Genomic DNA, 24380 nt, shown 5'->3' on the forward strand with positions numbered 1-24380 from the left:
TATTATTGAGTTCATGCGATCAAGTTATACGAAACCTAGATTCTATACATATTTCGTTTGTATTGTTTAAAAATTCGCTCGTTTCATTTTTTGGAGAATTTTTTTAGTTTGATCCGCCTCAATCAGGTGGGGAAGAAAGAGTCAACATGTCGAAATGTATTAATTGAATAATTATTTATGTATTTCTAATCAGATTTACGGAATTATATCTTCTTACGAATCTTGTTGTTAATTTGACCCACTTCAACCTCGTGGGGATGAATGAGTCAACATGGCGACATGTATTAAATGAAATGATCACATTCATCGTGTGTGTACTCACTAGTCCCATGCATTTTTAGCTTCCATCGACAAACAAAGATTAAACGTCTAAAAATAGTTCGAAAACCACTTCAAAAAAAAACTGAATTATCTATATTATCATTAACGAAATTCTCTAGAAAAACGTAAAAGAATCTAAACACTTGTTGGGAAAAACAAAATTAACGTAATGTTAGGTATGAGTAGGAAAAAAATATTGGTGTTAGCATTTATTTCCATTTATTTCTTATCGACCGTAGCTGCGAATGGTTCATTTCCTGCGCTTTTCGCTTTTGGAGATTCAATACTTGATACCGGTAACAACAATTTTCTCCTGACGTTAATGAAAGGAAATATCTGGCCATATGGGAGAAGCTACACTATGAAACTGCCGACGGGAAGATTCGGAAATGGAAGAGTTTTCTCCGATGTGGTTGGTATATATATACTATCATGATCTATTATAATTCTTTTTTTTATGGTCAACTATCCATGCAATAAGATCAAAAGTTTCAGCCAACATAAATGTTATTATTCAACATTACATTTTTTTATTTTTTTTGGGTTGTGGCAGCCGAGGGTTTGGGAATTAAAAAAACTTTGCCAGCTTCTCGTAAGGTTTTCATTGCTCCAAGCGACCTTAAAACTGGTGTTTGTTTCGCATCAGGTGGTGCAGGAGTCGACCCTGTTACATCTAGACTAATGGTAAATATAAGGATAACGAACTTGTTACTACGGTTAAAAATGTTATCGGATGTCTTACCTAACATTTTCTAATAAAAATTATATGTGTGGCGGTTTGGTTAGAGAGTTTTAACGCCGGGCGACCAAATAAGTGATTACAAAAAGTACATAATGAAGCTAAAGGTCGTAGCTCCTACACAAGCAAGTTCGATCATTGCAAACGCAGTGTATCTTGTTTCTCAAGGAAATAATGATATTGGAATCTCGTTTTCCATGACTCGATCTGCACTCATGCGAGGAATTGTGACTCGTGGTATGTACACCACTAAACTAACTGGCTGGAACAAAAAATTTATGAAAGTAAGACAAAACTCTAATATTTTATTCATGAACTAGTAGTATGAAGTATGTATATATTGTTCACATTTGGTGTGGTCATGTATGAAGCAAATATATGATCAAGGAGCCAGAAAATTTGCAGTGATGGGAGTGATACCGTTGGGATGTTTGCCTATGACAAGAATCGTCGGTAAATGTAACTTATTCGCAAATATATTAGCTGAAGATTACAACGGAAAATTGAGGAATGGTGTTAAAACTTGGCCAAAAGAAGCCGGTTTTCGTGGTTCAAAGTTTGTCTATGTCGACATGTTCAACACTCTTATGGATGTCATAAAAAATTATAGAAAATACGGTACGTTAATTTACGCGGCATATATCATTTATATTTCTAGCACTCATTGATCTGTTCATTCGTGTAACATACTACTTTCATTTCATAATACCGTAGAAACTCTATAAATTAATACTTGATAAATTAATAAACACTCTAAATTAATAAATTTATCCAGTTCCGAATTGGGTCAGTTCAAAATAATACACAAATCGATAAAATAATAAGATAATAATTTTTAGAAAATTCTATCTAAATATATGGTCTCATTAAAATCATAAATTGATAATCTATCTATATATACATTTTATATAAGTGCAAACTAAAAATTATATTGTTAGTTTTATATTCACAATGAAATTATCTTTGTTTTTATTAAAATTTTAATATATTCTGTCAATATTTAGTAAAATTATATCTAAAACCACTTTTGAATTCTAGGAAACATAAAATATACACCAAATAATATAATAAAACAATATAAAAGTCTAATTTCTAAAATTTAATAAATGTATATACATAAAATCAACTATTTCTTATTTTAAAATAAAATTATTGAAAAATAAAAAAAATCTAAAAAAACATTTTGTAAATTAATAACTCTATAAATTAATAAAATTAGGTGATTTTTTTGTGCTTCTGCACATGTATATTAATTAATTATTATTTATTTTAAATTTTGAATTAATTTATAATCTGTATGCATAATATCTATTAATAATATTATATTACTTTAATTAGACATAATTTTAGATATGTTATATCTAGTCAGTTTTTTTGTTATAGTCTGTTTAGTTATCATTTGAGTATATTAGATTGCATATATTTCTCTGAATTCAACTCTAATATTTATTTAAAATATATTAAAATTATAATTAATTTTCTTATTTGAATTTACGTTGGTTGTTGCTTTAGATATGTAAATATATTTGAGGAAGATTATGTATAACTTAAGATATATTTTTAAGATATATTGTGCTTAGAATAAAATATAAAATAAACTAAAGTTTATGATTCCATATTACGTAAATTAATATAAAGATAATATTCTGCAGTCTCATGCATATATATAAATTTTACAAAAGAACTAAATTATAATCGTTGATTATTATTTATTTTAAATTTTGAATTAATTTATAGTTTTTATGCATAATATCTATTAATAATACTATATTACTTTAATTAGACATAATTTTAGATATGTTATATCTAGTCGGCTTTGTTTTTTTTATAGTATATATAGTTATTATTTGAGTATATTAGATTGCATCTATTTCTCTGAATTCAACTCTAATATTTTTTTAAAATATATTAAAATTATGATTAATTTTCTTATTTACATTTACGTTGGTTGTTGTTTTAGATATGTAAATATATTTGAGGAAGATTATGTAGAACTTAAGATATACTGTTAAGATATATGGTGCTTAGAATAAAATATAAAATAAACTAAAGTTTCTGATTTCGTATTATGTAAGTTAATATCAGGATAATATTCTACAGGGTCATGCATATATATAAATTTAACAAAAGAACTAAATTATAACCGTTGGTTAATATTTTATTTTCATTTGTTAATATGTTTTGAGGCATTCTGTAATTTACATTTATAAAATAAATTATTATTATAAAAATATATATTCTTATTGTATTTAAATCTATGATTTTAGATATAAGTTGGATTAGTCGAATTACTCATGTTGTGAGTATACTGAGTTACATATATTATTTCAAATTCAAAATGAAGTATAATTATTTTTTATTATAATTAAGTAAAATAAAATTAATTTTATTTGTCGTTTAAATGTGCATGTAGTTTCATAATTTTTATCAAATTATATGTTCCTTTTTAAAAAAAAATATCAGAAAATAAAGAGATAATCAATATGAAGTTACATACATATTAGTTACATACTAATAAATTTTTGGAAGCTTATAAACACATATCAAAATTTATAATAATTAAAATATTTGATAAATTCTAAATAATTGTATGCCTTAGATATATTAAATTGTAAACTGAAATATATTTTAAATAATCTTAAAAATGAGAATTCAGATATGCTTTAGTATTTTAATTATAGTCATATTAAGTTCCACAAACAAACAAAAACATAAAATTTAAAAGAAAAACTTAGTATTATGAAAACAAATAATTTTAATAATGATAAAATATAATATATATACCTCGTTAAATTATATAGTGTTATGTTATTTTGAAATATTTTGTAATTATTTGATCAAAAGATGTTGATTGTTAATTCTTTTTATCGTTCCTAATATCTCTTAAAAAATTAGCAGTTTAAAAAAATTGTGTGATTGTATTTTAAAAATAATTTTATATAAGTAAAATATAATTCATGGATTTTTTTCTGTAATTAAAACAAAATTATAGTCAACTAAATATATGAAAAATAAATAAAACATTCAATACTAATAATTATAAGCTATTTATAGTAAATTAAACATATATCAGTTTATCTTACTTAATTATTTTATGTAATCATCTAAGAATAGATAGATATATAATAACTGTTTCTGTTACTTTGAAAATATATATTTTTGTATTGTTTAAAATTATGTTTTAAAAGAAATAATATTTATTTTTTTCATATCAAGATTATGTGTGTGAATATTGTTTTATGAAATCATATTATATGAAAATATAGATATAAAGATATATTTTTTTACTTCAAAAGTATATTTAATGTTATTTAAAAAAAAAATTTAAATGAAATATTTATATTTTGTGAACTTTCTTTTTTTAATGAAAGCATACTATATATACATATATTTTCGCTTTTTAAACTTTATAAATGTTTTTTAATTATATATGTTATTTGGAAAATTCTAAAAAGAAAACTAAATAAAAAATTGAATAATATTTGAATATAATATTTTTAATTCATTAAGGGTATTAGTGTAATCAACCATTGTGAGAGTTAACGTGAACGCGATAAATATGAAATCGATTTCTCAAATAATATTATAGAGATATCATAGTCCCAACATCATTAATTTAGAGTTTTTACAGTATATGATGTTCAAGAAAAAAAGGGAAATTGCTATAGATACCACATTCATATTACCATTTTTTATGTTTACACTAACCACTTTTACATTCACTTTTAAGCTTCAATTGGTGACAGTGTAAAAGATGAAATGAATGAAAAAAAGGTTAAACAAAATTTCATTTATTGAATTGAATTGAAAAAAAAAATTGAATAAAGAGGAAACAAAAGGAATTGAACAAAAAGTAAACATGAATGGTAAAAAAAAAGAGATGAACATGTATTTTCATATTTCAAAGTGGAATATCAATACTATTAAAAGAGAAGAAGTCTTAAAAAGTCTACCTATAAAAGTTGTTTGGACCCTTTCATTTATTTAATTATTTTTTGGTCTTACCTTAAATTTAGATTAACAATATATTACCATATATTTCTCTAACAATAATTTATTTAGTTTATTTACTTATTCAAATCTCACTCCTAAATCATAGTCACCACTATTACTATATTTACCATTTTGATATTTAATCGTAAAAGCATTGAAACTAATGTTTTATATTACCACTTTTATCATATAATATATGATTTAAAGCAAGAGAAGTTACACGACATATATGTGTACATTCTAATTTCTTCTTTCCTTTATAATAAAGTAATCATATCATATATAAAACTTTCTCACTAAAATCTCATATCATATACTAAATTTTCAACCGTCTATAATTTGATCGATATCTTCATATTTAAAAATGAGTTTTCTGAATATTCATGTTTACCATCACAAAAATGTAGAAATTCATTGGTTATGTTAAAGTTAACCCGACTTCACGATATCAATATTGATTATTCACGATTTTGAAAATTATTGATTTAGATATTATACTTTTCACTTAAAACGAATCAATACTATTAAAAGAGAAATAGTATTAAAAATCTAATATAAAAAAGTTGTTGGAGTCATGAATAACTATTTTTTTTGGTAACACCATTAATCATTCTAACCTTACAATATTTTAAATATTTTTAACAGATCCTAATATTATTCCTTATGATACTTTTACTCAGAAAAATATTTTATCAACTATGTTTTTGTACAATAACGTTAAAAATTTATATAAAGGTTGTTGGACCTGATATGGACGTAATGGATCCACATATGTTCGGGTATTTAGGATCCTAAAAAACTCAAAATATCTAAAAATCTGAAAAATATTTGAAACTCCAAACAAATACCCAAAAAATTTAAATACCTAAAAATTCAAAATTTTATTCAAAATCTGACACGGTGAACTGAAGAATACCTAATTTTTTTTAATTTGAAAATTTACCTGAAATCAAAAACTATAATCGTAAACCAAAAACTTAAAAAATATTCATAATACTAGAAACATATTCGAAAGATCCAAATATACCTAATAAACACAACATATTTATGATCAGGTCTATGGTAGGATCCAGATTCAAACAAAGACCCGTGGGTCCAAAAAAACCCAATAGGTTATCTTCTCTATACCTGAACTAAACCTATATTTTCGGGTCGGTTCGGTTTGTTTTTTTTTTATCAGAATATAATTTTCACGTCTAAAAGAAATTAACTTACGTAAAAAGATACATATAAAATCTCAAATAAACTAATTCGTAGATTATATAACTGTTAAAAATTATATTTTTCGATATAACAAGACTTTGTATATAGTATAATCCAAAAAAAAACCACGTTTTCCAAGCGCGGGTCAAAATCTAGTAACTAGTATTAAAATACACGCACAATGAAACCAAGTTTTAAACTTCTAATACAAGTTAACTCCACGTATTGAAAACTGACATTTGCTCACCACAAAGTAAAACATAAACGAATATTAAAACACAATAAAGAATTAACAACTATAGGCGTCGTGTACCACGTCTATTTGCACGCCATAACTGGTCAGCTATCCGGTCTCGAACGATTTTCATATACACTCCTTGAGCGTCATCTTCATCTACTTGTACCCCGTTATCTATATTTTGATTTTGTTTTTTTTTTAAATTTTTAAAACTTTAGTTATTGTTTTGAAAACAAATGAATATAGTAGGACCCATGTATTAACAATTTGACAAAAGATTCAACTCAATTGGTAACAATTTGAAGGAATAACAAATTCATCATCTTTTTATTCCTAAAATGGTGTCACCAATTGAAGCTTTAATAAAAGGTAAAAGATATTTATACTCATAGGATTAACTAATCTGGACTTAGGTTTAGAGTTGAGGGGTGGGGTAGAGTAGGGTTTTTGTCAAATTTAGGATTCTAATAAATATATAAATTAATATTTAAAAAAATATAATTTAAAAAAAAAAGTTTCAAACATAATTTTTCAATTTTTCAAAAGTAATTATGAAAAAAAATTCAAAACGTTATAAAAAAGTTCGAATTTGAGAAAGTATAATTCGAAAACAAAATAATTATTTATTATATATAGAGAGACAACAAAGGTATAAGAGTCTTTTGCCACTTAATGAAAAATATATTTTTGAAATTTCCCTTAGAAAAAATTGGTTTTCAAATTGTAAGGAATTTAGATATTCTTATGTTAGTTTTAATTTTATTAGAAACTATTCAACTAATTCTATTTTATAGTTATTTTATTATTTTTAATTTATTTTTTATAATGATGTTTTATAGAGAACACTAAATTTATTAATCTTGTACATTTAAGCATAACATCTTACATCATTAAATTAGTCAAAAAAAATCTTACATTATTAAACAAACGTAATCTTAATTACAAAGAATTAGGCAAAATCTATTTACTAGTGACGTATCATGTTCTTACATTGTTTCAGGATTTAGTAATGCGAACAATGGGTGTTGTTGTATGCCTACAGCGATAATACCTTGCCCAAATCCTCATAATCACGTCTTCTATGACTTCGTTCATCCTTCGGAGAGAGCCTACACAACCATTTCCAAAAAGCTGGTCCAGGATATTAAGAAAGGCCTTGCCTAATTTTAGTCTTACGACCATATATTGTTGTAATCTTAATCACCAACAGCGTACCAAAATAAATAATAATAAACAACCAAAATCGTTAATCCCTTGTATATTAATTAAGAAACATTGCAATATTTTTTTGTAGTCACGACATCGATATTATGATTTTTAGAATACTTAAAAAAATATATAGTTTGGTCCATCTAAACATATATTTTATATATTGGACTTTTTATTAAACTAACTATGAAATTTATTTGTAACTAGTTTAAGACCTATGCCTTCGAGGGATAAATATTTTATATACAAATTATTTTACGAATTATTATTTATTTAATAAATAAATTTTGAATAATCGAGAAACTATTAAATGTTATGTATATAATTAAATTTACACAAATACATAAATTAAAAGTTGGAAGTTTGGCTCCAGAAGTTGGAAATACCAGAGATTAGTGATTTGATCAATTGTAGACGGTCCGCATAGGATAGACATCTGTTCTTCCAAGATAGCATTCGACCCCGGTTCATAGTACTGCTTCGTGAGAGCTTTAGTGGTGAGAGGCAAATAATTTTTTTATATGTTATATATTGAAAATTTTAAAAACGACTATAAATTATTAAAATCATTAAATGTCTCACAGTAAAATTTTATAATCAATGATTTAACTTTTTTTTATAATAACAATATACAAATGATCATAAATCGTATGAATATGAAGTCTCATTTAATAGACATTCATATTATATATTAATATAGTTTAAAATTAAACTATATAACATAGAAAAATACATAAATATGTAATTTCTAAATTTGTATTGAAAAGGTACTGAAATCTTAATATTTTAATTTTGAAATTTGCATTGAAAAAATCGCACATTAGAAATTTTGTATTTATCATATGAGTATGAATTCTCATTAATAAATATTTATATTATAATATACTATATATCTATGTACATGTTATTGAAATTTAGTTATATACCATATAAAATAAATAAAATGATTGTCTTGATTTATTTACCAAAAAAATATCTTTATATATAAAGTAGGCTTGTGCTCTGTGCACAGCCTTCCACATCAGCATCAGAGCATGGGGCAAAAACTGACATGTGGCATCATTTTTTTTTATATACATAATCTTTATATATAAAGGAGGCTTGTGCTCTGTGCACAGCCTTCCACATCAGCATCAGAGCATGGGGCAAAAACTGTCACGTGGCATCATTTTTTTTTTATATACATAATGTAAATAAACAAGAGATATTGTTTTGATTTATGTGCTTACTATAATTTTATTATATACATAATGCGTAAATAAACACAAATAAATAACAATATATAAAAAATATTTTTATATATAACGTTTATCCCCCGAAATTGTGCGGATCTTCAAAATCCTTCCTTTTGAGGAAGTATCCATTGGTCCGTTCACACCCCTGAACTTTTCCTCACCGGGTTCTTCCCCCGACCCGGGTCGGAGGGACCGCCGCCGCCGCCCCGTCTTCTCACCGTCGGTTACTCTACACACGGGTGATCTCATGGTCGCCCACTGAGTAAGGTACCTCTGGTTTTCAAGTGCTATGCAACCAGTACCTCTAACCACAGGTTGGTCTGCCATGGAGGGAACTTTTGGGAAGAGAAGAGAAAGAAGATGAAAGAAGAATTAAGAACGCAGGGAAGAAGCGTTAAAAGTAGGGGTGGGCACTTCGGTTATTTTATCGGTTCGGTTCGAGTTCGGTTCGGTTTGGTTAGTTCGGTTCTAGAATTTTTTCAGCTGAAGTAAACCATAGTTAGTTTGGTTTGGATCGATTTCGGTTCAGTTATGTTCGGTTCGGTTTATATTCGGTTCTGTTTGTATTCGATTCAGTTTGTATTTCGGTTCGATTCGGTTTAATCAGATTTCTCTTAGTTTATTTATTGTACAAGAAATCATGTTTTAATACATAAATGTATGGTTGTCATGAAATAATCGCGTTGGTCATAATAAAAAAATTAAGTATGTAAATTAAATTCAATATAAAACCAAATAAAAATCTTTTTAAAAGTTACAAATATAGTTTATAACTTTATAACAATTAACATGGAAATTATGTGGGCTTAATGACAAATATTACAAAAGTTAGACGAAGTGTCATGGAAATCAAATTATATTAGGATTTCCTTCGTGCAAAAGGAAATTACTTGGGCTAAGTCTTAGGATTTTAATATCTTGATATCACTAATATTTTTAATTTAAATAACTATAAAAACACTTCGGTTTATCGGTTCGGTTCGGTTTTAACCGAACTGAACTGAACCATTCGGGTTGGGAAAATCTTCAACCGAATGATTTGAAATGGACTTTGGTTTGGTTCAAATCGGTTTCGGTTCAGTCGGTTCGGTTCGATCGGTTCGGTTCGAATTTTTTGCCCATCCCTAGTTAAAAGGTTCAGAAACGTGAACCCTCTAATACCATGAAAGTAGATATGTTTCCCTTGAAATATTCTTGTATTCATGTGTATTCAAGGGAAACATATCTACTTTCATGGTATTAGAGGGTTCACGTTTCTGAACCTTTTAACGCTTTTTCCCTGCGTTCTGAATTCTTCTTTCTTCTTCTTTCTCTTCTCTTCCCAAAAGTTCCCTCCATGGCAGACCAACCTGTGGTTAGAGGTACTGGTTGCATAGCACTTGAAAACCAGAGGAACCTTACTCAGTGGACGACCATGAGATCACCCGTGTGTAGAGTAACCGACGGTGAGAAGACGGGGCGGCGGCGGCGGTCCCTCCGACCCGGGTCGGGGGAAGAACCCAGTGAAAAAAAGTTCAGGGGTGTAAACGGACCGATGGATACTTCCTCAAAAGGAAGGATTTTGAAGATCCGCATAATTTCGGGGGATAAACGTTATATATAAAAATATTTTTTATATATTGTTATTTATTTGTGTTTATTTACGCATTATGTATATAATAAAATTATAGTAAGCACATAAATTAAAACAATATCTCTTGTTTATTTACATTATGTATATAAAAAAAAATGATGCCACGTGACAGTTTTTGCCCCATGCTCTGATGCTGATGTGGAAGGCTGTGCACAGAGCACAAGCCTACTTTATATATAAAGATTCATGTGTGAATATATAATACAATGAGTCGATAGATCTCAGGAATCTTTACAAAACTGTTAAGAATATTCACTAGAATATCTCAACTATACATGAGGATAGTTATCGTCTAATACACATAACATTTTAATTTATTCATAGAATCACAGGTACAAACAGAGGAGATTCTAAGTCACACGTTATTTACTATATATATATATATATATATTTGATCATTACTTGGTGACTTAGAATTTGAATACACACACACAAGATAACAATCAAAAGCTTCAATTATTGGACTCTGCGGGACGTTGCTTCAAGCATCGGTTGGTTTGGTAATGAGCAGTGGTGTAGGATCTGCAAAGCAGTAGTTGCAGAAACATTTAACATCGTCTGGGAACTCTCCAAATTCGCATTTTCCACCTTTAGCACCTTCCCTAGTTTCTCGGCATTTTTTAACGCACATAGACGGCATAGACGGAATCATACAAAGAGCTATATCTGGCATCTCAAATACGGTGGGGTTGTATTCCCTGAGGCAGGCTCCATTGACGTTGGCCTTAATCGTTGGCATTTCTGTAATCATACAAACTATCGAATCTTACATATATTCAAGTTGAGATATAAAACAATGCAAGATCATGCATGATGATATATATATATATATATATATATATATATATATATATATATATATATATATATATATATATATATATATATGTATATCTTACTATAACCAGAAATGTGTAAAAAATACAATAGTGATTGATCCTTTTTGTTACCAAATACGACATTATTCACGAGGATGAGAGCTATAAACCCTAAATTGGAAACATATATACCTCATCGATCTAATGATATGTACGTAATGTCATATGTGTTAATTATTAGTGCCAATGAGACATGTCAAAACGTAACAGTGATTGATATTCATTATCTTACCAAAGAACACTAAGAAGAGAACCAAGATGGCTAAGATAGAAACAGACTTCATCATTATTTTCTTTTCTACGAACACTTTTGCAATGTTGCTTATGAACATTTTTGCATCCTTGTGGTACTATTTATATTGATTTATTGCACACGATTTATATTATTTGTGTGGCCATGATTTTCCTCAATAAATTTTACAGCTGGCAGATAAAAGTTTGGTTTTGGAAGATCAAGTATTTTAATAGAGCACTAGATTTTGATCCGCGCTTTGAAAGCGCGGAATTTTTCTTTTCGGTTCTACTTCGATTGTTGTTTTAAGTTTTTAGGTTAAAGAGATAAAACTGTTTGATTATGTATAGATTTGGGTCAAATTATTTGACCTGATTAGTTTTTGATATTTGGTACATTGATTCCGTTCTTGGTTTAGTTCTAATTTAGTTTAATTTTTCATGTTCTACAAATATATAAATCAAAGCGCAGGATTTTTTTTGTCATAATTTTTTTTTAGATTAAAAAGATATAAAAACCATTCGATTATGTATAGATTTGACTCAAATTATTTGACGTGATTAGTTTTTGATATTTGGTACATTGATTCGGTTTTGGTTTAGTTATAATTTAGTTCAATTTTTCATGTTCTATAAATATATAATTCATTCTGATTTATATGACCATTTTTTCTTCTTTACTTTTGTATTTTGAGTTTGGTATGTTTTAGTTTGATTCGATTTATATGTGGAGGTTTAAATTTATTTAAAAAAACTTGTCTTGCATTTGACTCATAACCAGTGTTTTTGAAACCCGACCCGGATCTGCCGCGATTGAACCGGTAAACCCGGTGACCCAGAAAAAATCTGGTTTGGGTTTTGTGAAAAATTAATATTTAGAAACCCACAAAAATCCAGTAAAACCTAGAACTCGATACCGGTTGAACCACCAGGTGAACCAATAAATAACTTTTTTTTTTTAGTTTTAAATTATGTTTTTAGATTATGTTTTATATTTTCAGTTTCCAATTAAGAAGTTAGGTGCTGACAAAAAAAAAAGAAGTTAGGTTTTCCCTTTTCAGTTTTATATTTGTGATTTTTAGATTTTGATGAAGATTTCACTATAGCACCTGTAGAAAATGAAATGAAAGATGGTAGAGAGAACCAAAATTAGTTGATGTGATTTGGTGTTAGTTTATTTCCGTTATTGACAATTATTACAATGATTTTTTACTTTTGGTTTATTTTGTATTTGAAGTTTAATTTATTATTTACATTAGACATTTAAATATTTATAAATTTTATGTCTTGATATTTTAAAGATATCATAACTCTTACCTTGTTAGAGAAAATTTTAAATAGTCTAAACTATTTTTTGATATTTTGTATGTCAATTGAAAATAAAAAAATATAAAAACTAAAGTTAAGTATTTTCTAAATGTTTTTAAACATAAAATATATACATATCCAAAATATTATTTTAAGTTTTCAAAAACATTTAGAAAATATTAAACTTTAGTTTCTATATTTTTTTTTACATAGTTGATATATTATTATATAATAAAATTAATTTATTTATTAACTCACGGTTCACCCGCGGTCGACCCAGTGGCCCAGCAATCCGGTAAGTCATCCGGTTCAGTGTCCGGGTTGGGTTTTAAAACATTGCTCATAACTGATTTTAAAATATTTTTAATGATAAATTTTATAACAAATTATAAATTTAATGCTTAAAGTTTAAATATAAGTAAAAATTTTGCTACATGAATGTTTAATTTGGAACAATAAACTAAATGCAAAGTCTTCTACTTTATTACATTTAATTCTGAAAAACGCTGATCATATTTATTTCAAAAACATTCTGCATACATTGGCCAAGGTATTAAAGACTTTTAAAAAAATGTTTCAAAAAGAAAAGTCCATCGTTAATACAAAAGTTTTCAATTTTATGTCAAATACTAACCGAATACTTCCGGCAATCAAGTTTATTTGCCAAGTTTTGAGGTTTTGATTTAGTGGATTATATTTTTGGTATTTGAAGTGGGAAAGTTTAGGATTTAAATAATTTGGTCAACTATATTTGAATAATGCAACATATAGGATTTATGGTGCAATCATTTGTAAGCAAAACTTCTGTTTGGAAGTGACGACTGGTAAAAACAATGATATTAACAGATATGTATTGTTTTTATTTTGAAGTTTGCAGAATCCAATAAACGTTCAAGCTTAGTATTGCTGGAACATCATTCTCAATATACAAAGAGATGGTATATCTAATCTATAAAAAAGGAAAATTAGTGTTGATGCAATTGAAGTTTGTTTAAAATGTAGATGTTACTTTGTTATTTAATGATACGTTATGTTTCATTAGGAAGACACTATGTTACTTTTAAAATAAAAGAATTACGTAGCTGTAATGTAGGTGTTTCTGTTTAAATAAAAAGAATTTCGAAAATATTGATTTTAATTAAAAGCATATGTTTAAATAAAGTTAGTTGATGTTAGGAGTTTTCAAGGCTCCTAAGACAAATGCTGTAGTATAAATGATTGTCGAACCAGTTCTGAGAGATATCAAAGCACCGAGAATGCAAGTAATCACTTAATCTAAGTGCAATCAATGATTTAGATGGGTTTTTAAACTATGACTAATTAAAAGAAATAACTAAATGATACTTTCTTAACTATTGGAAAAGAGAACTCATGGATATAGGGATTAGACCTCGGGTGATCAAGTTTCGAACTAAAGATGGCAAACGATCAATCAATCTATTAACCTTAAGCTTGGACACAATCCTAAACAAACTCTATGTCTAGATGAATGTTCATTTACTTAACACAATTCAAACATCAAATGTCTTTGGTTGAATAATATGAAAGCAATCATAACTATCAAGTCCAATGGCTATCTTAGCACCTCTAACAACAAATGTCTTTGGCAAAGTATGCTAAAAGCTAAGAAGAGTTGTCTCGGGCATTTCCTCGAACACCTTTCGGGGGGAAATGCCTAAGGTTCAACTACTGAGTGGCCAACTCAGAAGATGCATTATGCTCACTCAACTAGCAAGGAAATTTGAATGATCTACACTAAAACATCCTAGTTCTAACCTAATCACCCTCAATCTCCCTAACCCATGAATTCAAAAGGTGATTACTCACTAATCTCCATGATTCCTCTTAAACCCATGTTGGATTTCAGATTAATCATGTAGAGAAACACAGGAAAAATAGATAAGAACACAGAATTCTCAATAATAAACTGATCAATTGATTCAAAGAGATGACTTTCCAAAGGTTTTTGGTGGTTTTTCTAAGAACAAAGATAATCCCCTCTTGGTGGCTTACAGAGTATTAAAACATAGGTTTTCAGAATAAAAAACGTGCATAATAAAATGACAAAAAGGCCCTTGAGAAAACATGAATTCGAGCAGATAGGCGACGCGCAGCGACCTCGGCAAGTCGCTCCAGCACGTCGCTCTGGGCTTCGGGAGCGACCTCAGGGTGTCGCTGCGAGAGGTCGCTCCGGCTTCAGTTTTGAGCTCTGTTTCGTCAAAAGAGCGAGCGACTTCAGGACGTCGCTCCAACGTGGTCGCTCCGAGAGGTAAGGCACAGCGACTTCATCGTGTCGCTGCGGTTAGGTCGCTCCGGTGTGTTGCTCGTCCGCTGATCACTTTAAACACTTCTTTTGAGCTCCAAATGCACCCAAACGTTTCCAAGAACTCCATGTGATACTCCAATACCTGATAAGGACTCATGTATGCAAAATGCAACCTAAACATGACTAAATCCTAATCTATATGATCAAAATGCATATGGATGGATGGATAAAACAATGGAAATATGCATGATATCATTAGTGGCAGTGTATTGTAAATACTTTAAAACTCTAAGGTGACCTAAAAAAAGGCCTTCAGTTTTAATAGTATTGATTGATTATTTGTTTAATATGATCCATGCCCACAAAACCTTTTTTGGCAAACACACAAAAATTCATCTGTCTTTTTGCCTTCTTCAAGAAAAGTCTTGCTCTGAAATAAAGATTACTTTCTTGAAATAGAAAACGAAAATTGGGAGATACATCCTCCATCGACACCAATCTTTACAGGCATTTCACTTCTCACTTATTTTTTTTTTGATCAATAGATCATACGTTCATCTGAATCATTTTTGATAAATCGAAACACACTTACACACACACACACATATATATATATATTATATATATAATTTTTTTTTGTCTTTCCAGAAAAGGGTTGCATGTCGAATCTGATATCATAACTTTTTAATCGGATGAGCTTCTTATTGTTTTGTATATCCAAAAAAGATCTGTAAGAAAAGACATTTCTCCATCAAAAAATCACACGAAGATCGAGAGTTCAAGGATCCAACTACTCCAAAATGGTCACGTAAATATAATCTAAATTCTTTTTGAAATTCTAAAGATAGTAGGTTAATCTGACCGATTTACAAAAAAGTTTAAAATCGAAATCTAACTTTGTTTTTCTTTTTCGAAATGTTGCATGTCGAACGATGGGTTGTGCGGATTATAGGAGTGACTTCTGATGGTTTCAGATATAATTGACAAAAATAAGCAATAAAGTTTGATATTGTTCAAACTTTGTCAAAACCATTAAAGGTTTGTAATCGAAATGATTTCTTTCTTCAAAAAAAAAAATACTCTATTTCCTGCTCTAAGATTTGATATTCGTAACATTCATTGTAAAATATAGATTAGTCTGTAATCGAACAGAACTATTAAATTTTATATAAAAATGATTTGTGATTCAGCTATATTAGTTATGTTTTCTTTATTGCAGCATTCACAGGAGTTAACATGTTGTGCCGTTGTACTACTCAAATGAAAAGGACTGCAAGAAATAAGTAATATGCAATGATGCTCAAAAACGAAGGACTGGTGGCTATTTATAATCATAAATGTATATCTAAAATAATCGTTTGTTGTGTATCTATAAAATAATCAGATTATTTCCTTTACCTCATGTAGTTGAATCTAGAAATCTATGATATGAAGTTTTCCCTCGGTACCATTGAACTTTATAGGATCTACAAAGATTGAAAACATATAAATTATTTGATCAATATGCTATTGCTAAAACTGTAAAATGTTAAATATTTTTGTTTTTGAATTATCTTAAACTTTGTTGTCTGCAAACACGATCGTTTGTCCGATCAAATTTTTTTTAATGTAGTTTGAATTTTGAAGCCCTGCAAAAATTATAACAATGATCACATGAAAAGAAAACATACGCAAAACAGCAAAACGTATTGAACTATTTAAGTTTTTCTTCCATTAATTAACGAAAACATAGACGCTTTTTGATGAACCTGATTTCGCTACAATAACAAACAAAAAAAAAGTAATCGTTCAAGTTGATATATATTTACCTTTTTATCTGCATTCGGATGTTTCCAGGTGGTACTTTCACATGAACGCTCCATGCAGATTTGAAAGGCTTAAGAACAGTTAGATTGCTGATTTTGATTGTGGAACCCATAAGTGTATATCACGGTTTTGGAGGTTTAAAATGGTTATTTTTGCTGGGTTTGAAAGGATAATTATATACTTCTTATCGCATGTAAATTATTAGGATAGCAAACCAACTAAATCGTTTTAATTTAGGAATATTCTAGGTATATATATTATTCGATATCTTATAAGTTACAACAATCTATTCTTTATGTTTTTGGATGATTAAAGTTGTTCAATTTAGATAAGATATAACAATATAGTTGCGATTTTATACCAGTTTATTAGATAGAATATCACAATGTGTTGCGATTATACAGGGTAGTTTATGCTTAATTATATATTAAAAATTTTGCAAAATAATTGCATTTGAAAAAGATTTGCAAATAAGCTTTAGCGAGTTTGTTTCATAGTTGTTAATCTCAGAATTTATATTCTGTGAATTTTATAAAATAAACAAATCTAATAAAATCATAGCAAATTAATACTCTGTAACTTGAAATGAATAATTATTGCATTTTTCTATTGTTTTTGTTTTTGGTGTACATTTTGCTACGTGAATTAGTTGTAGACTATTGTGCTTTACATGAGTACTAAATTTCAAACATTACAGGTATAAACTTTGATGATGAACTGGTGAAGAAGGAAGATGTCAAGATGATGAAGTGGTGAAGAACAGTATGGTGGCGAAGAGGATGCTACGATCTCTTTCTAGGTTTTATTTCCATATTTGCTTCGTAATTGTTATTTTCCTGTCGGTTCTTGCAATATCAAATTCTGTTTGTATTATATGGTTGAATAATCATGGTTTAAATAAACCATAAATCTTTTAAATAGAGGATAATAACTGTGATTTACAAAAAAAAATAAAAACATTTAATTAAAAGCATAGACTAAGAAGATATCAGTGGCAGAGATCTGTAAATATTTCAAAACTTCAAGGGGACCTCAAAAAAGGCCCTTCAGTTTTAATAGTATTGATTAAAATATCCCGTATAGGTTGTGGATCAGTATCCTACAACTCATATATAGTAACTTGAATTGGTTCATGTCCACATCTCAACCACCACCTACCATATCTTTTAAGATTAATTTCTCTACATCTCCAACACAGCTACATAATTTACTGTAAAATGGAGTGTAAAATGCTATTATGAACAAACAAAAAAATTATTATTCTATAAATGGAATAATTTTTTTTTATTTGTTCATGATTGCATTTTTCACTTCATTTTGCAATAAATTATGCGGTTGGGATAAAGATGTCTTAATAGTTGTGGTTAGAATATTTCTATCTTATGAATCTCACTTTGGTGCACAAAAAAAAAATGAATCTCACCCTGATAAATTTGATGGAGTTGTGTATGTCATATCTTTTTTAGAAGTATTTTAAGAGTATTTTAATTATAGACGAAAAATTAGAAATATTTTATGAGTATTTTAATTATAGACTCGAACCTACCCAGATCTGGAAAGAACCTATCCAAATCATAAATTTCTAAGTATTTATTGGGTCTAAATGTTTAGGACCCGAAAGACCTAGATCCGAAAATAACCAGTCCCAGCCCGACATGAAGACTCGAACATCCATGCCTAGTTGGAACAGAAACAAAAGAGGATAACTACTTCGGGTATTAAAATGGGATCAAATAGCCCAAATTATTGAGTTAATGGGCTTACAACAAAGCCCAATATCACATCATCTAGGGTTTTCTTCTTATATAGAGCTGCTGTTGTATTTCTTCTCCGACGGTGGTTGCGGCGAGCGAGCAAGCGAGCAAAATCAGAACCGAGAATGGTACTTCTTCGCCGTCTTTCACTTCTTATTGAAGCTTATCTTCGTCTTGATTGTTTGTTATTGAGACTAGGGTTGTGGTATCCATATGAAATGTAATCTCTTTGTTGTGTGTTTATTTCTAATGATCTTGTAGATTAAGAGCCATCCTTGTCATTGAGTTTCAGTTCTGATCTAGTTTGTGTTTTGTATTAAATGAAAAATGTTGTCTTTGGGTGTTTCGTTTTTTTTATCTTTAACTAGTCCAACAGTTTTAAACTGAGTAATTAATGAAAATGGGGGTGTTTTGGTTTTGATAATGTGTGTAGCCTAAGCAAATCCACGAGATCAAGGACTTCCTTCTGACGGCGAGAAGGAAGGATGCTAGGTCTGTGAAGATCAAGAGAAGCAAGGACATTGTTAAGTTCAAGGTCAGGTGCTCTAGGTACCTCTACACACTATGCGTCTTCGACCAAGAGAAGGCTGATAAGCTTAAGCAGTCACTTCCTCCAGGTGCTTAATCTCATCTCTGGCAGCTCATGTTTATATCTTATGAATCTTAGCATGGGTGACGTTAAGTTGTTTGGGTACATTAACATACTTGTTAGATTTGCCAAATAGGAATCCTTAACATACTATTGCTAGCTTCTATAAATGAATTGAAACCTCTTATATCATTAACATACTTATTAGATTTGCCAAATAAGTCTCCTAGGATTTAAGTAATTGTTATCACTTGGATCTTTGTAAATGCACTTGTGTATATTATAAGAGTCCTAGCATCTGTGTCCTTCATTTGTTTGTTTACTTGAAGCATGTCTGTGTTGAAGAGTCTGTATATATATGGCTCAAGCATGTGATATTATGTTGTGTAAAGTTGAAAATGACATTTTCCTTGTTTCAGGTTTGAGTGTTCAAGACCTTTGAAGATCCTCTTGAAGTCAAAGGGATATGTGGATGCGACCTGCTTTGAATACCTTTCGCTTGGATAATTTTGATTTTTGTTGCCTTTTGAATTACTATTGTTCAGACTCTTCCCTTTTCTATTGCAAGACTCTTGAGTTTTTATTCTGTTATTTGCTATCAACTTGGTTAGTAACATGTATTTTCCAAAAGATTTTTGAGAAGAGCCTATGAGAAGAAGAATTTACGAGTAGAAAATAAGTTTGTTAAGAAATGCAATGCGTTTTATAATTATGTAAATAAAACGTAATTAATGAGAAAATATTGTTCAAGTTACAGGAAGTTGATTTAGGGCCTGACTGATTCAAACGCAGCGGTTGCGGCTGCGGGCGTTTGCGGATGCGGTTGGTTGCGGTTTCTGGCGGTTTTAAGAGATTGATACGACTGGTTCTGCGGTTAAAAATTGGTGCGTTTGCGGGATACTTATGACTGGTTAACTACCAAATACAGCAGCGGTTAAATAATAAATTAACAATATTTACATTTTATATAATTATAAAAATATCAAAAATCATAATATTATAATAAATATGTAAATTATATTTTCAAAGTTATAGTTTTAAAATTTTAAAATTATAGAAAATATTTTTATTTTTAAATTTTATAATATTAATTAAAATATAATAGATATATTTTAGTATTTTTATAATTCCATTTAAAAAAATTTATTAAATATTTTTATTTTTGTATTTATATGGTTTTAAAAAAAAAGAAAAAAAATTATCCTCCCGCAACCGTCCGCAACCGCAAACGCTAGCTGGAACCAGCTTTTGAATTTAAGAGGTTCGGAGCGGGTTGAAGCGATTTGTAGCGGTTTGTATGATTGTTTTGAAACGATGTCAACCGCTACCAACCGCAAAAACTGCGTTTGCGGGTGGTAGCGGGGAAACCAGTCAAACTCTTAGGGCCTGACTGGTTCAAACGCAGCGGTTGCGGTTGCGGGAGTTTGTGGATGCGGGCGGTTGCGGTTTCTAGCGGTTTTAAGAGATTTGTACGACTGGTACTGCGGTTAAAAATTGGTGCGTTTGCGGGTGACTTATGACTGGTTAACTACCAAATGCGGTAACAGTCAAATAATAAATTAACAATATTTACATTTAATATAATTATAAAAATATCAAAAATCATAAAATTATAATAAATATAAAATTTATATTTAGAAAGTTATAATTTTAATTTTTGAAAATTTATTGAAATTGTTTTTATTATAAAATTTTATAATATTAATTAAAATAAAATAGATATATTTTAATATTTTCATAATTTCAATTTTAAATTTTTTATTAAATATTTTTTTCTTTGTATATATATTGTTTTAAAAAAAAAGAAAAAAAATTTACCCTCCCGCAACCGCCCGCAACCGCAAACGCTAGCTGGAGCCAGCTTTTGAATTTATGAGATTCAGAACAGTTTGAAGCGGTTTAGGACGATTTGAGTGATTGTTGCAAACCGCCGACAACCGCTACCGACCGCAAAAGCTGCGTTTGCGGGTGGTAGCGGGAAAACCAATCGCCACCTTAGTCCAAACCAACACTTGTTATATAATTATCATCATGGAATTAAAAAAAAAAAAAATTATCATCATGGATTGTTAATTAAGACGATATCACTTCCACAAGCTAAGAACTACACAAACAAAGTTGTTCACTAATTCATTTTTAAAGGACAAGGCACAGAGGCAATTCCACAAGCTTAAGAACTACACAACAAAGTTGTTCACTAATTCATTGTCAAAGGATAAGGCACAGAGGCAATATGGTTATGAGCCACTGTTCCAATCCAAAGCTTCCCTTGAACCTCCCTCACTTCACTCACAAGCCTCATTACCTTTCCTTGTCTATCCTCAAGAACCTCCAACACCTCACCGTCCTCATCAAATCTTGATATCACAGTGTACATCTTCATCCCCATCGCTTTGGCCAGCAGCTTCATCGGTATGGGCAGTCTAAAGTAGATGCTCTTTATCCAAGGGTTGTTTGTAAGAACCTCTTGTGCCGGTGTTCTGCAACAGTCTATTGCAACCCAAAACTCGCCCCTCTCGTTCATTCTTACATTGTCCGGAAACCCTGGTAGATCCGCCACCACCTCCATTTCACCAGTCTTTGCACCCTCCAGCCAATATTTCACTAACCTGCCACATACATATTTGATGATACAAACATATCAGGTGTGAACTAGTCTTGCTTGAGTTTCAAGGATTGTTTATGTGGTTACACCTGCAATTGGTTGTTTCGGTGAAGAGAAGGAAAGATTGGTCTTTAGAGAGCTGAATGCCATTAGGAAAAGCCAAACCTTCCAGCACAATGTGTGTTGTTTTGGTAGGTGGATCATATCTTAGAAGCCTTCCTGTTGATTCTCCTTCAAGCAATATGAAGAAATGATTCCTGCAAAAAAAAAGAAAAAAACTCTCAACTCTTATAATCATACAATTAACGGTAGATAAATGAACACAAAACTTACGCTCTATCATATCTTTTGCTTGTGTCAGTGAAGAAGATGGAACCATTTCTATGGATGTCAAGATCGTTGGCAAAGAGTATAGGCTTTTCTTCCACATGAGTAGCTAAAGGCGTAGCAACTCCTCCTTCAGGACCAACCACTAGCAGACCATAGTAAGCGTCTGCAATGTACAAGTTCCCTGTCTCTTTATCAAATCTCAGACCAAGAGGTCTCCCACACAGCTTCTCGTGCTTCCACTGCTTGTTTGTTGTTGAATCCACACCTCTTGCGCATGCCTCCTCTGACCTTAACTCTCATGAACACACACAACATCAACAAGAGAAACTCAAAACAGTCATAAAAGTGACGAGTCTTTACCATTTTGATGTTACAACGGAGAATGTCTCCCATCCGACTGCTTCACCCATCCATCTAACCACCCTTCCATCAGCCAACCCTGTGTATGGACCACGACCTAAACCATCAAACTCTAACGACTCTGGGCCAAAGACTTGGTCCACAAACTCCAGCTTCCCATGTTGACCCAGTTGACTAAGGTTGTCTCTTGGCCAGTTCTCCATGACTTGCTTGTATGGTGCAACCTCATGCTTCACAGGCTTGAACTCACGACCTCCAATAGGACTCATGTGGAAAGGGTCGATGGCTATGAATATTACAGACAAAGCAATGATAGAGAGAACAGGGTGATGAGTCAGAAAGGAATCATGTGTACTATGCTGCTGTCCTTTCTTCTCCATTTGAAAGTGCTCAGAGAAAGCAAAGATCAGATTCACCTGATTCAGCGTACATAGTATATAAGAAATTAAAAAAGAAAATGTGGTTGTGAAGAAGTTGTGAAATGAAAATTGGGTTGAACGTAGGTTTAAATGGTGATGAATAACTAAGTCAAAAGTGTATCCAAAGTTAGACTACTTCTGATAACAAAATACAATTGTCATGACTCTAGTTAACCTGTAAATCATCCAACCTACAACTTCTCATTAATAAAGCATGAACTTTGAATCCTTAACTTTTCCTCTACCCTTTGCCTTACCTTCTTTTTGAAATATATACAGCAAGGTCTGAAGAATGAAGCAAGTAACAAGAGAAGACACTGATCTAATCTAAGAGAGCTTCAGAAACCTTCATCTCATTACTTTGTGAAACTGAAAGAATGCAAATGGCGTAACATCTTATACAATATATCAAAGAAAAAACAAGAAAGTTTGGTTGGATACTTTCATAAATGAAATAAATGTGAAGGTCACAAATCAGGAAACATGCTAGTGGATGGAATCTTTAGGTAAGACATGGGACCCTTTTCTCAACTATATATCAAACATGTGACTCTCTCACAAGCGGTTTCAATCAAGCATTACAGATCTTTTTAGTTCTCTGAATGCATAAGCTTGGTTTAACAACTCTCGGTATGTCTTCATCAACTACATCTTTGACAAGAACTTTGTTCACCAATACAACATTGACACTGAAACTGAAATTTAGACAACTTCCACTCCACTAAACGGAACTGCACTGGCTTGCAAGGTCCAACCATTTCCAATAAACATCACTGACGGTAAAGAAGCATCAGTAAGTGATCCAATCTCCAAAAAAACTTAATCATAAGCACCAGACTTCTTCAAACACCACTATGATCCAACCAAGCATCACCCCACCAATCAAACCCCACGAAACCACCAAGCTAGCTTGCGGGACAATGATGGAAGTGAAAATGAGTGACTCAAAGGACGCAAAGTAAATGGGAAGAGACAACCCCAAAAAAAAAAAAAAATCAAGAAGGTTGCTTCACAGACAAAATCGTCATCCAACCAAACACAACACAGCTGTAACTAACCTGAAATACTCAATCTCGAATCTACCAATCAGCAGAAGGTATATCCCATAACCAAAACACCTGAGAAGACTACAAGAACAATAGTTGTACTAAAGGTAATAAGCAGTTCCAAGACAACACCAAGACTACATAGAGCACTCATGTTGAAGACGAGATGCAAGACGCTGATATGAGAGGAAGCAGAGGTGATCAACGTAACCATGAC

General features: G+C 30.3%; 4 protein-coding genes and 1 pseudogene across 4 annotated transcripts; 2 read left to right on the forward strand and 3 right to left on the reverse strand.

Moving 5' to 3' along the window:
• The first annotated feature begins 419 nt into the window (after nucleotides 1-419).
• LOC106449108 (GDSL esterase/lipase EXL4-like) lies at nucleotides 420-7909 on the forward strand. Its single transcript, XM_013890916.3, has 5 exons — nucleotides 420-737; nucleotides 875-1005; nucleotides 1108-1344; nucleotides 1432-1678; nucleotides 7495-7909. The coding sequence occupies exons 1-5, from the start codon at nucleotides 491-493 to the stop codon at nucleotides 7656-7658; spliced, it is 1026 nt and encodes a 341-aa protein (XP_013746370.2). The 5' UTR covers nucleotides 420-490; the 3' UTR covers nucleotides 7659-7909.
• Nucleotides 7910-10867: 2958 nt separating this feature from the next.
• Nucleotides 10868-11811, reverse strand: LOC106449109 (defensin-like protein 193). The gene is made up of 2 exons (XM_013890918.3): nucleotides 11682-11811; nucleotides 10868-11312 (listed from the first exon to the last, which is right to left on the reverse strand). Exons 1-2 carry the CDS (start codon nucleotides 11779-11781, stop codon nucleotides 11053-11055), a joined length of 360 nt encoding a protein of 119 aa, XP_013746372.2. The 5' UTR covers nucleotides 11782-11811; the 3' UTR covers nucleotides 10868-11052.
• Nucleotides 11812-18801: 6990 nt separating this feature from the next.
• LOC106445130 (60S ribosomal protein L38) lies at nucleotides 18802-19994 on the forward strand. The gene is made up of 3 exons (XM_013886642.3): nucleotides 18802-18942; nucleotides 19248-19431; nucleotides 19823-19994. The coding sequence occupies exons 1-3, from the start codon at nucleotides 18940-18942 to the stop codon at nucleotides 19843-19845; spliced, it is 210 nt and encodes a 69-aa protein (XP_013742096.1). The 5' UTR covers nucleotides 18802-18939; the 3' UTR covers nucleotides 19846-19994.
• Nucleotides 19995-21508: 1514 nt separating this feature from the next.
• LOC106445132 (protein STRICTOSIDINE SYNTHASE-LIKE 13) lies at nucleotides 21509-23610 on the reverse strand. Its single transcript, XM_013886644.3, has 5 exons — nucleotides 23375-23610; nucleotides 22699-23114; nucleotides 22342-22626; nucleotides 22098-22265; nucleotides 21509-22012 (listed from the first exon to the last, which is right to left on the reverse strand). Exons 2-5 carry the CDS (start codon nucleotides 23076-23078, stop codon nucleotides 21601-21603), a joined length of 1245 nt encoding a protein of 414 aa, XP_013742098.1. The 5' UTR covers nucleotides 23079-23114; nucleotides 23375-23610; the 3' UTR covers nucleotides 21509-21600.
• LOC106445133 lies at nucleotides 23592-24377 on the reverse strand (annotated as a pseudogene).
• Nucleotides 24378-24380: the final 3 nt, after the last annotated feature.

Source organism: Brassica napus, chromosome A4 (genome assembly GCF_020379485.1).
Source record: "Brassica napus cultivar Da-Ae chromosome A4, Da-Ae, whole genome shotgun sequence".
In the NCBI taxonomy this organism is placed as follows: domain Eukaryota; kingdom Viridiplantae; phylum Streptophyta; class Magnoliopsida; order Brassicales; family Brassicaceae; genus Brassica; species Brassica napus.

What these genes read in the sequence shown, in the direction of transcription:
- LOC106445132 (XM_013886644.3), bottom strand. Translation starts at nt 23,078, where the DNA reads ATGGAGAAGAAAGGACAGCAGCATAGTACACATGATTCCTTTCTGACT. An exon ending in AGCAAAAGATATGATAGAGC is followed by an intron (nt 22,266 to 22,341) that starts GTAAGTTTTGTG and finishes TTTTTTTTGCAG; the next exon opens with GAATCATTTCTTCATATTGC. An exon ending in ACCGAAACAACCAATTGCAG is followed by an intron (nt 22,013 to 22,097) that starts GTGTAACCACAT and finishes TGTATGTGGCAG; the next exon opens with GTTAGTGAAATATTGGCTGG.
- LOC106449109 (XM_013890918.3), bottom strand. Translation starts at nt 11,781, where the DNA reads ATGTTCATAAGCAACATTGCAAAAGTGTTCGTAGAAAAGAAAATAATG. An exon ending in TCTCTTCTTAGTGTTCTTTG is followed by an intron (nt 11,313 to 11,681) that starts GTAAGATAATGA and finishes GTATGATTACAG; the next exon opens with AAATGCCAACGATTAAGGCC.
- LOC106445130 (XM_013886642.3), top strand. An exon ending in TAAGCAGTCACTTCCTCCAG is followed by an intron (nt 19,432 to 19,822) that starts GTGCTTAATCTC and finishes TCCTTGTTTCAG; the next exon opens with GTTTGAGTGTTCAAGACCTT.
- LOC106449108 (XM_013890916.3), top strand. Translation starts at nt 491, where the DNA reads ATGTTAGGTATGAGTAGGAAAAAAATATTGGTGTTAGCATTTATTTCC. An exon ending in GGAACAAAAAATTTATGAAA is followed by an intron (nt 1,345 to 1,431) that starts GTAAGACAAAAC and finishes TCATGTATGAAG; the next exon opens with CAAATATATGATCAAGGAGC. An exon ending in AAAAAATTATAGAAAATACG is followed by an intron (nt 1,679 to 7,494) that starts GTACGTTAATTT and finishes ACATTGTTTCAG; the next exon opens with GATTTAGTAATGCGAACAAT.